The sequence below is a fragment of the Netta rufina genome (genome assembly GCF_964035555.1).
Source record: "Netta rufina genome assembly, chromosome: 3".
NCBI lineage: Eukaryota > Metazoa > Chordata > Aves > Anseriformes > Anatidae > Netta > Netta rufina.
The window spans coordinates 9,763,580-9,777,122 of NC_140125.1; the positions used below are offsets into that span (position 1 = coordinate 9,763,580).

The following is a 13,543-nucleotide window of genomic DNA, read 5'->3' on the forward strand; positions in this document are numbered from 1 at the left end:
TGCTTTAAAATGTTCAGTGCTGACTACAAAAAATCTTCCCAATTGTTTTTTGCCCCATGATTGTATTAAATACTTAATGGACTTGTCTCATTTGCAAATGCTTGATAAAACACCATGAGATAGACCTTTGTCTTTCTAAATAAAACTTATTTTTAGCTTGTATCATGCATCCCAAAGTAATTCTTGATATTCCAGTAGCACTGACTAACTTCACTGGAAATGTCGTGCCATTCTTTTGTCATTCATCCCATGTTGTTAGTCTTCAGGGTCTGATTTAGCTGTTATAGAGAGCAAGCCTATGGACAGCGTTGTGCTGTTTTAACTGCAATTAAGAGCTGGTGCTATTTGGTAATTCATTTAAAATTTAATAGCACTTTTTTTTATTCAATAGTAAACTTAATGTCAGAGCTGCATAGTCTTTTAATGAAACTACCTAAGGTTGCCAACTGCTTATAGCTGACTCTTCTGTGAAATGCAGACAGCTTACAATTTTTAAATGACCAAACCAAATAGCAAAAATAATTGCAAGAAAAGGGGGATTTGTTATATGGTTTTGTTTAAACTCCCTCTTCTGTGTCTCCTAGCTTTTTAGTTGGTGAAGGAGCTTTCAGATGGGCAGTTGATCACGGGATACCAGCATGTCCTCCAGGTATCATGGCTACAAGTGAGTAAACTGGTGGTATGAGTAGGAAGAACAGGACAGAATAATTTAAAATAGTGCCTCATACGTTGAGGTATACATCATGTCGCTGTTCTTAACATTCAACTAGCTTACGGTATTATGGTGTATAAGGATGGTAAAATTTAATCATTTTATATTAAGTATCTAAATAGCAAAAAGTAAGAACTGTTACTTCAGCTGCATTGTAGCAACATGTAATTCAAATGAATTTGTGATTCTAGGATTAAATATAACAAAGGACTTTTTTTTAATTATTACTTTTTAACCAAAATATAGACTCAAACAGCTCAAGTTGTAATCCATCTTGGATCCAAAAAGCACCAACTATGCACGTATCTAAATAGGCTCAGATTCTGTAATTACATCCAGCTCTGATTCTTTGTCCAGGACTGTGTGGTATAAACAGGCCATTATTATTATTTATTTTTTTAAACTTAGCTAGTCTTTTCTTCATCTAATATGGTGGAATGATCCAATCCAGCATGACTCAAAATATACTGTATGCTAAGAGTTGCCAGGTTTCTTATAAAAGCCTTCTTTTTTCTTAAAATAAACAAAGTGCTTGGGGTATATTGATACACCATGTACAAACTAGGCTAAAAATTTGTGCATGTACCCATGGAAAGAAGGATGTAGTTCCCCTTCCTTTTCTTTCTCAGTACCCAACCTTTTGGCAAGTGCCCTTACCATTAGTTTGTAGCTTGCTATTGTGGCGAGAACATGCCTAATACTTCCTATTTTTCCCATGCAGGAAAAAAGTCAGAGTTCATTACCAAGAAGACAGACAATTATACATTTATTTTATTTTATTTTATTTTTTTACCGTTTAAAAGATTCCTGCATGGAATATGTGAGTAGTCCTGAAATCAGAAATTGAAAACCAGGGCTGCTATTAAGGCTTTTATTGGATGTACTTCTAAATGTAGATAAACATCCAGAAGTTGCCGTTCAGAGTTGCTAATACTCAGCACTCAAATGTAACGCCTGAAGCAGTAGTACTGTTACACTCAATCATACCAATTTTCATACATATTCATGATGCATTTCATTTTGAACAAAAAATTTTGATTTCTATTCTCACATGACTTAAACTTCCTCTATCTATCTGCTGTCCAGAACAGTATTTGCAGAACAACTTTTGGGCTCAGTTAAGCAAAACAGCTTTATTTCTGTGAATTTAGAAAAGGGGAAAAACTCTCAAAGGATTTTTTTTTCAGATGTATTTGCTGTGTATGTGTAGGAGATCCTCCAGAAGGAGAGTTTCTTGGCTAGGTCTGTTTGAATGCACAAACGTTTACCCTGTTTCTAGTACCACTACCTTTCTGTTGTGACAGAGATGATCAGTTTCTAACGTTAATTTCCAAATGTTCTTTTATTTGCTAAAATGGTCAGAGCAAATTTATATATGAAGGCTTAAAAATGAGGATGACCACTGCTCCTTTGGTTTACATAACACAGACTGAATTTACACTGGAGACATACCAGATGAATAATCTCAGTTGATGTATTTTCCACAAACTAGCTCCAAAACATTAGTGATTTCTTTTTGTCTCTTCAGCACACTTAGAATATAGCTATTTGGCAAAACAATTTCCATTAAAACAATTAGCAGGATTGTGAAGTTAATCCCATTGCAAAGTCAATGCGGAAATGTCGTTTCCTGTTGCAATGTCAATGAGTAAAGTATTGGTATCAAATATTGGTATTGAAGTAGTCAACCACCTCCCCCTCCCACCCGCAGACGTACACCCCACTTCCACTCAGGTTTGTGTGCAGTGAAGTACCCATATATATGATTATATGCTTGAGTCACTGCACAGGATGGACCTGATGCAGGAACGAGCTGATGCTGTGAAGCAGGCTGTGACTGTTAGGACTTGTGTGCAGACTATCAGAGAATCATAGGATATCCGGCACCGGAAAAGACCCGCAAGGATCAGCGAGTGCAACTCATGGCTGTGCAAAGGTTTTGCTTGAATGACTTCAGTTTAGGGTACTTGAAGGGTATGCTGGAAAAAAAACAGTGGCAGAGATACTTTGTAATAAAGAGCAATTAACTTAGACCGAATTCTTCACAGATGTTCTCTAATTCTGTTGCTTTTCCATAGCTTAAATTATAGTCCATAGCCAACCCAATTTACAGAATGGAGGTGTTTGACGATTATAGCCTTGAGCTTCAGATTCCCTCTCAAAAAAAGATGAGATGAACATGTCCACTATTTAAATAACTAAAATGGATATATAAGAAAGAAAAAAAAAAACCTGCCTGAGCAACTTAAACATTGTCATTTTCCTGAGAATTGGAGTACACTTTATTGTGCAGTGATTACACTAGCTTGTACATTTGATTTTTCTTTAAAAAATAAAAAGGGCAAAACTAAATAAATATATGAAAAATCACTTCCAGAAAATAATATGTTGATTTCCTTAACAGTCCTTAGAAAAGTTACTTTCTTAAGTTGTCGGCTTCTGGTTAGCGAAGCTGGAAGGTAACCTCTAACACCTTGAGTGTTACATGCAATTGTTGTAACTGAAGGCAATTGGAAACTGTCTCATGGGTAACATGCAAGAAAGCCAAAATTGTTTGTTTTTTTCCAGTGTTATTAGTGACTTCAGAAATTGCAATGAAAGAGAAAGCTGCTTCCAAGTAACCACAAAGGATCTCATTTGAAGTGAGCTTTTGGACTACATAATGCAAGGAGTTTCAAAAACTGGGAGAGGTTTTGATTATGCTTGCTATGTAGAGTTTTTGTGGAGAGTAAGGGGGTAAATTAACTTGAAATGATCTAACTGTTGGGTAGCTGTGTAAAGTGCAGAACCAAAATAATTGCCAAATGGCAGGGAAAATATGCCAGTAACTTAATTACAAACAAACAATAACAACAACAAAACACCAAAAAGAGCTCCACCAAGGCTCTAACTCAAACCGTAGACATATACTTGCAACAAGCATCAACAAGGAGAACTAGGTGCATATGTTCTGGCTTCTTGGTGCTGCACATGGAAAAAATATTCTTGGAGACCACATTATTCTCTCTTCCTTTTCCTGGACCTGAGAAGGCAAGAGGAATGTTATACTTGCCATGAGGCTTTGGGATTGTGTGGCTGGTTTTATAGTGATGGAGCTCTCTGTATGATCAGTTACAAAGAAAGCTGCATGATCAGCTTTGTGGTCACACTCCATAATTCTCCAAGAACTTCCAAAGCATTTGAGCACCAAACTGAAATGGTGTTTTAAACCATGTTCTTTGTTGAACTACATTAAGGTTATGTCAAGGCTCACCTGCTTTGTCTTCTTCGGTTTGCCAAGTGTGCAAGGAAATGGGATTTCTACTGCATGTAGAAATCCGGTGGCTTCCAGTGGAGTGAGTGTTTTTTCTTTTATTAAAAAAAAAATCAAAAAAGAAAAAATAATAAAAACTGAAATGCGATCTGCTTGCATTGCCTACAGACTGCAAAAAAAGCTGAATTTAATAATTCCTGCCCATACTAGAGCCCATACAAACTTATGCTAGCACTTCGTTACCCTGTGTAAGAGAGACTGCTTTGAAAGTGTGATCAAAATGTTGAGTGTAATTACAGTTTAGAAATTCTAATTGACTGTATCATGCAACCTCTCATGAATGTTGAAAGTATACTTTACTCTAAATTGGCAAAGTAAATGTGAAATACAGCTTCAGCTGCCAATATCTCTCTGCTTGCACTACTGATAACCAAACCACTTTTATCTCTGTTTTTCAGTCCAGCCTACAGTAGATGCAAAACAGTTGATTTGACAAGGATAATGTGGTACAAGACAGCATCTTACAATTATGCATCTTTGATGGGTGATGCCATCAGCCCTGGCTGGGTGGGAGTGTTATGATGTATGTAATGTGAAGGTGGATCTACTTTGTACAACTGTGTTTGAAAGGGGGAGTTCAATTTCTAGCAGCCTAGAAACTGGCACGAAACTGGATATCAGGGTTACCAGCCTTAAGGCCTTCTATTTGTGAGACGGTAGTTATGGCACTTCATTTAAAATCCGACCAAGGTATCACAGAGGGGCTTTAAATGAGAACGTCAGTTTTATATCTGAAGCTGTGGTAGACTTAAGCTAGTATTTGCTGCCAAAAAAAATCAGAATTACTGCACAGCTAATGCTGCTGAGCATTGTCTTCCTACTTGACATAACATGGGGCTGCTTAAGTATACAGTCTTTAAAGAGAAGGGGAAGTACACTCGTGCAGTGTGCTTGTACCTCTAACTCTAATGGTGTGGAAGGGACCATAAGCACTTCAGTAAATTGTATTCCTTAAGAGCAGGAGCACCTACATCAGAAACTGGAAACCAAGTGTAGCTAGAATTGATGCTTGAAGAAAAAGGAATGAGCAGAGTGAATATTTACCTCCTTTTCCCTACCCCATTTGCTGCCCTAGACAATAAGCTCCTGAATTAGGACTGATTCCTGCATACCTAGAGGTGATCGATGCTATTTTATGCCCTTGAGCTCTTGAGCCCACATTAGTTTCTTGCATCAGTAAAGACCTTTACAGCTCAACTATGGTTTGTTTGAATTAACTACCTCTTTTTCATTATTTTGAGATCTGCTGAATAAAATCTGCTGGTTTATCATCAGTCACTGACTCAGAATCCTTCTTCAGTTCTTCTGCCCTGTGCTTACCTTGACTAGCTCAGCATCATCAGCTTGTATCATTGTTTTGGTACTGCTGTGCGTTGCTTTGGCATTCCAGTTATAACAGGCCATTTACTTTTTTTGCTTTGTTTTCTCTTACTTTAACCATAATAACATTCTTTATTATCCATGTAAGGATATTCCATTTTACCTTACGACTGCTTTGTTCCTTTAATGAAGGAGAGACGTTTCTAGGTGCCATGCAGGTGGTGGTACTTCTAGTGCCACCATATGCCTCCCTGTGCATCAGTACTGCCAATATTTGGCCTGTCTCTTTTCTAGCCCCCCTCACACCTCCTCATTTTTTCTTCCACTTCACTGTTATTACAGTTAGGAAAATGTTTGTTGTATTGCTGGGACTGTGCTAGAAGGTTCTGTGATTTGGTTCTTCGGTTTTAGGGTGAGAAGGAAAGAGATCTGGAGAGAAACTCAGGGGTTTGGGGGATTTTACTAGGTAGCTTGCTTACCTGCTCTGTGTAGGGGACTTTCTGAGTTCATATCTTAAACCAAGTTCATATCTTGGTTTAAGAAACTAAGAAATATCTTTCAGAAGATGCTTCTTGTTAATAGTAAGAGCTGCTACTTCTGTTCTATAATATGTAAATTAAATGGGCCTGGTAAATGCAAGTTTCATTTGCACAAAAAAAAAAAAAAGTGGTGTGAAGGCTCCCTGGATTTGGATTTGGACATAATATTACAGATCCACTTGCAGTTCTGAAAGTGCCACCTCTATGCAGGCTGTAAGTTAGCCTGGAAAAATCTGGTGCCAAAACACCCAGAAGATATTTTGAGTGAAAATCTTCCAGGGGGCAGGAAAAGCTGCCTGATGAAGAGGAAGGGGTTTCTTCCAGGGTGTAGTAAGAAATGCTATATTCAGCAATAGTTTACCCTGAGTCCTTGCCATGAAGGGCAGATCTATATGATAGTGCTCTGAAAAAATAGGTTGATTCTTTTGTACACTTCTGATGCCAAGTATTTTTTTTTTCCCTTTCATGTTGCTGTCCGTCAAAGTATGGCGACATGGGAAGTAGTGCTAGTAGTCTTTGATCTCAACAGAAGCATAAGTGGTGTTAATTTGTCATTTAAAATGGCTTTGTTAAAACGAAATTTATTTTCATCTGTCTTTATTTGTGCCATTTATTTTAGCAACTGCTCAACAGAATTCCTTGTTGGATCATTTTAATTCCTGTGGGTTAACTAATTTGCTAGTATATTCCTTTTTAATTTTCTTCTCTCCAATAGTTGCATTCTCTTTTAATACGGAGTAAAAAGATAAAATGCAGAAAATTCCTTTGGGTGCTTTCAGTTGACTATAGGAACTGCCTGCCAGGGGGTGCTATACGATTGGGCAGAGCTCTGTGCTCCAGCTGTACTCTGTACTCCAAAGGCCTAAGAAGAGTTTTAGTTTTCTTAGTATTTTCAATTTATTGTTTGCTTTTAAACAGGCTTGCTGAATGCTTATAGTTTGCATAATGTTTTGTTGCATAACAATTTGTAATGACTGTAATAGAAACGGTGGAGTTTGTGTTCCTGGCTTTCTGTTCCACCACTGTAAATACAAAGGTATTGTCCTGACCTTGACTTCTGATTTAATGATGCTAGAAGTCTGTATCTGTTTTTGAAAACTTTAATTATCCACTTAAATATCTTGTGAGTTTTTAGCCTACCCTCAAAGTACTGACGTGAATTGGTATGGCTTATAAAAGCAAGGAAATTTTATGGAAATGTGGACTTCTTATTAAAAACTTTTTGCATTACCTTTGAGCAAGAAATGTTGGTGTACTATAATAAACAGCTGGTCAGCTGCAGGCCTGTTTAAAGTACACAGAAATAATAAGTAGATATGGATCAATTTTACCATTCTCAAAAAAAAAAAAAAGAAAAGAAAAGAAAAAAGTCTTACATTTTGTTCAGCATATACAATTCAGTAGTTTGAAGGAGTCCATGAACAGGACAACTGTGACTTTCTCTCTTTAATAATATTTTCTCTTACCTATGTTCTTTGGTCCATTTCCACCATTTCTTATAGGCTGTGAAAGATGACTCAGGAGAAGTTCTGTGTAGTGTCTGTGAATAGGACGCCTAAGGCCATCAGTAATGCTACTGGAAAATTATCAGAGGTCTAGGAGTTAGAGAAGACTGTAAAACAGTAACTCAGGAACTGTGCATGAGTCTAGTGATTCCCAAGTCTCAGTCTAATGACTGCTTGGTTGTACAGTGTCCCATTTTATATTTATAAAATTTTGCTTTTGTTTTAAGTTCAATAACTCCTATTCTGTTTGCAGGTTCATTCTAGATGGTTTAAGGTCCACAAGCTTACACGGTTGTGATCACCTTGTACCGTCCTTTCATTATGAACCCTATGATTCAAAGCTAGTAATGCAGATTTGGCTTTTCTTGAATCTAACACTGGAAAAAACACCATTTTAAGATTCATGGACTTAGATTTTTTTGTGATGCTATAGAAATCAGATTGTGGACTTCGTCTGTATCCAAATGATCTCAGTTTCTTGGTGTTCGTTCCAGCTGGTGCTTACAACTGCTGTCACTGAGAATTTGTCAATGTGCACGTGTACACGTGCCTCAGTACAGCCATGTGCCTGCATGCACGTACAGCAGTAGTTTCCAACAGGTCGGTTTCCTCCAAGCTCAGTCTCAAGGAGAATATCCCTTGGACAGACAAAATGTCAGGTCAGCTTGAATCCTACCCTTGGGGAGATGAAACTAGGAAGGGCCTGTAAATATGTTGCTAAAACTTTTCGTCATCAGAGTTGATTTTGAAGAGCTTTATCAAAGGAGGAGAGCATGCAGCATGCAAAATTGATGCGTATACAAATGGAAATACAGAAAATTGTTTTTGAAGTTGTTCTGTTTTATGAATCAGAAAAGTCAAGTAGGGTAACGAAGGTTGCATAAGACAGGTGTGTGCAAGGTGACTAGAAGAGAGGATTGCTGCTCTGGAATCATTTTCGGAGCACGTGACCAAAAAAGACTTAACAGAAGTGGTATTAGAGGGCTAAATGGATGCTGTAAGTGAGCCCGGTGTAGTGTTTGCAGTGCAGAACAGCACAGTGTAACCTCTGAGTGCTAAGGGTTTAGTTCAGTGGTCAGGAGGAATCATCACGGATAGCGGTGTGGAACGGGGAATACAGTTGTGTTTCATTTAGTCGGTTGCTGTATCATTATATAGTAAACTGTTAAGATTTTGGGTAAAATACTTACTTGTACATAGTATAACATAGTACCAGGAATTGTGGGAATGATCAAAGATCCAGAGCGCCAACAGGGTTAGTACAAGAGATGAAAAAATGATGTGGAATTTTTATGGCAGACAAGTGTCACACACATGACATCTCTGAACCGACTCAGACCGATGTTCTCTTTCTTTTTGTTCCACTGACCTGCTTACTGTGGGTTACTTTCTCATCTGTTTCCATAAAATGGTAATAATGATGTAAAAACCCTATTAAAAAATGTATTAATGGCCTAGCCATGGTCATACACGTGTAAGATGAAGAGCCTGTGCTGATGAATTATGTAATGAAGATTTTGTGGTTCTTTCTCATCCATGTGAATACTGGAACCTTTTCAAACTGGGAAAACCTGTAATGTTCTCACTTTGAGTGAGGTGTTCCTGTGAGATTTTTCTTCCACATTTATAGGTAATAAATAAGCACGTATTCTGACACCACCTCTGCTAATACCGACCACTCATGCAGGTGAGGGGTGTTGAGTAGGTTCTGCTTCTACCTGTTCTGTGCTCAGCCACTCAACCTACTCTGCAGGAAAACCCCTGTGCTTGTTTCAGCTTCCACAACTCTGCTGTGACTACGTATTCTACCCAGTGCTTCCACCACTGACCACGAATAGACCCAAAATGTAGGGCTTTTAGGTACAGAGTGCACGTGGAGAGTTCCTGTTGGTACCTTGTGGGGTTGAAGGGAGAACGTGGAGGACTGATAAGATGTTTTCAGGCCCTCGAAGGTGATTTGTTCTTAAAGGTACCCCATGCTGCATTGCAGGGGCTTGTGACAAGTGCCATAAATGTGAGAAACTGAAGTCCCGAGCTTTTAATAATGTTTTGGTTCTGCTATGCTTTTGTTGTCAGTCATTACATGTCTTTCATCTGGATGAGGCCTGAGTATGACATTTAAACGCTCACAGACAATCATTTTGTAAAGCTGTGGGTTTTTTGTTCTTTTTTTTCTTGTCTCCCACCAGCTCTGAAGTAGTTTTATTTATGACAGTATGTACATAAACGAGAAGGCAAAACAGAAGGGCTGGTTATATTCTGTGGCTTCTGAGATGCAATTCTTTTAAGATTGAGTGTACATACTATTACTGGATAGTAATCATCAAGGATTTTATCTCGAGGCACGTATCTGATTTTCATCTAAACTTTGAAATTCTTGAGTAAATCAAAGGATGCTGTACTAAATACCTTTCCATATATTCCAACAATACCTCTGGACTGTGCCACAGGAATTTTTCAAACTAAAATCCTGTCTGTTCCCTTACCATCCTTTTCCTAGCTTCCTCCCCTTTCCCAGTCAATAAGCTCTATCTCTTGCTTCCCTTTTTCCTTGGCCCAGGTGCAACATCAGGCTGATGTAGCTATATTGCATTTGTTTTAGGAAAACATACCTGTCTTCAACACTGTGTTGTCCTTTTCCTCTTCTCAAGCTTGGAATATGCTGTCTTGTTGGAGAAGGTGAGAGTGTTTTTTGTACTGTCATTTAGGACAAATGAAGTTTGTTTGTATCCTTGCACAGCAGAGTTGAGTTTTTGTTTTGCCGTAGATGTAATTTGAATTATGAACCTGCTCTGTGTTTAGGTGTTTCCCTTCTGTGTACAGTGCTTATTTTCAAAATAATTTTCCAGTGGGCTTTACTTCATCTTGTATGTGCATTATTAAATGAGTACACTTTAATTCTGCATGTTTTTAGTTCATGAAATGTTTTCTTGAACCAAAACCTCGCAGTGTGTTCTTTGACAAGGATGATGAACTTACAGAATATTTTCAGGAAAAAAAATATTTTTTCTTTCATTTAGCATGAAGCTCACTTGTATTTTCTAGTTTCCTTTGTCACCTGTAGAACAAGATAAAGCAACCAAAGCACTGCCCAGTTAAATAGCATTCCTAGTGGTTTTACCTAGCTAGGTTCCTGGAAGGCAGGAGTAAAATGGGGGCAGGCGGCCTTTTACCTGTTATTAGCTGTTATTTCCTTATTATGGAAAAAATCAAACTTAAGATTCCAGACATTTTATTTTTAATTCGTTATCTGCAGTTGGGCAAAAATCTGTGTCAGAGGAAGAAAGGGAAATGGCTAGGTTTTGTTTTACTAACCCGTCCTTTATTTCATGATTCTTGGGTCACTTTGGAGGCATTTTTGGAGGCATTTATCCTGCCTAGAGGAATCACTGATAATAGTTATTTCCCATAAATAATGAAAGGCAATTATTATCAGTCTTTGCTAAAGCAACGTTGTCCTAATAACTACTCTAAAGTTGAGTGGTGGAAGAAGCTGGGAAAGTTTGTGTATTTTTTCTAGAAAAACACTATGCTAGCTTCCTTATCATAGGCCGTTCTGTGTTTGTCATTTAAGTGTCATAGTAGTTATGGTGGTGTCTGCTGTACAGGGAGAGGATGAAAGAGGAATGACATAAATTAGGATATGGGATTCATTGAAGATACCCAAAATTTGACTGCATAAGTTCCTGTGCAGCAGTTTTGCACTGGGCTTGCTTTTACTAGGAGGCTGGAGTACGTGACCTCCTGAGGTACCTTCCAACCTATGTCATTCAATGGTACTAGAAAACTGTCTTCTCCATCTGTCTGCTTGACATCTGACATAGATTAAGCTACACAACAAAATACGTGCCACACCATCTCCTGGGGTTCTAGAGACCTACTCATCCAGAAGAAGAGTCTTTGTTGGAGCAGACCACCACTGCTCCCCCATGAGATCAGCAAAGTAAAAAAGCAGTGGAGAGAAAATGCATAATGAGTCTTTACCCCAGCATACAGTTAAAAGGCAGTTGAGCTACCCGTGAACTGAAAGTATTTGACACCTCAGGATGCAAAATTATTGCTTTGTATGAGAGTCATTCGTTCTATAAACATGGACAAAGTGGTACATTGCTAGCCCAATTTCCTACTTAATTTTCCTTATCAACTAGTAAAATATGTACTTCTTCTTCTGTATATATCCTTGCTTACTGCTACCACTTTGAATTAATAGTGCTAATGAGATACTGTGATCAGTGATGTCCTTCAAAGCAAATCTTCATTTTTTTTATTGTTTTGAAAAGACAATATCTTAAAGCAGAAGGTAAAATCTGAAAATTGTTCAATTGCTTAGCTAGAGACTGAGGACTTGAATGGATGGAATGTATCTATTAAACTTGGCGAATGTCATATGTAGTGGAAGAAGAGGCTGGATGAGTAGCAGCCAAGGTATAGTTGGAGTGATGATGCTGAGAGGCCATATAACAGCACCCTGGAAAGCTGGCAGAGCAGCTAGGAACTAGCCCCTGTGTTCCCAGTGATTCTTGCCGTGATCCTTGAGCATATGTTCAAACTGGAAGGTATGCAAATATTGCAGTAGACTTCAGAATACCACTCACATTCAATTCTGGAGTACAAGGAAAACATGTTCAGGTTTTCATGTATGGGCTTGTGTTGTACCCTCATATTTGTCTTTCTTCTCTGGTTGCACAGCTTTTTTCTGAATTGGCAGGAGCCAATGGCAGCAGTAGATAACAGGCTCAGGCATATATATCCCCATATAATAGCTACTTTTTGTGAATACCAAAGGCCAGGCACCACTCTTCCTTGGTCATATAAAGGCTCTGCTCATAGATATTTGCTGTACTTGTTGAAGTTCTGTCAACTTGCAAATTTTCCGGTGTAAAAGTCCTGCTAAAAAAACAGTGTTCTGGCTCGGTTTATTTGGGGATACTTCGGTTTAACAAATTCTGTTCTTCATCTGTGGTTAGTTTGCTTACTCTCCCTGAATTAATATTATCAAGTGTTTGGTTTTTACCTCTTGGACCTCATTTCCAATGTTAAAAAGTATTGACCAAAGTAGCTGCATCTGTCAGCTCTGTATGGTAGGAAGAGTTCCTTTCGTGGTGATGGCAGATGAATACGTGCTTACAGTCTTAAGAAACTGGTATGTGTTATTTTTTTTGGAGAGAAATTCCATTTTTCTCACTATTTTTAGGTTATATACTTGAATAATTGTGTCAGGCTAAGGTTGTTTTTTGTGGACTTCAAACAGGTTTAAAGGAGAGTTCGCTAGATGATTTTGGTATCTGGATAGGAAGCTTCAAAGAAGTAAAATGCTCACTGTCTGGACTGTGTGAGAGCTGTAAATGAAAGCGTTGTTTTCTTCTGGCTCTGCAGTATTGATTTTATTCATTGCCTATTCTTGCAGCTGTTCTGGTCTTCTGAATAACAGGGATGTAGCTGTATTATGAATTTCATTTAAAAAGACATTTTAAAAAGTTATCGTTTATAGTTTAAATAGGAAACCTGTGCTTTTTACCTTCCACTGAGTTAGTGACCTACCTGTGTATACCTCTGCCCTCCAAATAACTTATATTCCCTGTCTGAACAAGTGACAAAAGACATTGTTCTCCCCTCTTTTCTCTACATTTCAATGGAAATGTTAAGTCAATATGTAGATAATAATAAGTCATAACTGATTTGAAGTAAATTTGTCAATATCTGCAGGTTACTCATGGACTGAAACTTGTAAAATGGCAACTTGTCATTTTGGACTCTTCAGCATAACATTTTTAAAATATTTTTTTTATTGCACTTTAGGAAACACTTTGGTTCTGAATGTGGGACATAGATGTGGAAAATACATGTTTGTCTTTTCAAGACCTAGGTGGTCTTTATACTGTGTTGGATTATGGAACATAAAAATAGTGCTTGATTATCGTGTGGCTTTAAATATATGGGTAAACATACAGATATTCAATTAAGGTAATAAAGTAGTAGCCTAATTTTACGGATATCAGAATGAGCTCACATGGTATCTATTTACTTGTCAGCAGTCAAAAACAATAATTTTAATGCAAGCCATTTATTCCATTCTCTTCTGTGTAGTGCTGCTACTTTGCCAAACAGAGTGATATTTAGACCGACATAGCTTCCATATGTGTTCTGCAACTTG

The 13,543-nt window shown here is 37.8% G+C and overlaps 1 protein-coding gene across 1 annotated transcript in view; it reads left to right on the top strand.

Annotated features, from left to right (window-relative positions):
* The window catches only part of TASP1 (taspase 1), an 83,929-nt gene that overhangs the window by 22,216 nt on the left and 48,170 nt on the right, over positions 1 to 13,543 (top strand). Inside the window, exon 7 of the mRNA XM_084285000.1 lies at positions 585 to 664. Within this exon, the coding sequence (XP_084141126.1) occupies positions 585 to 664 (80 nt within the window). The remainder of the gene's footprint in view (positions 1 to 584; positions 665 to 13,543) is intronic.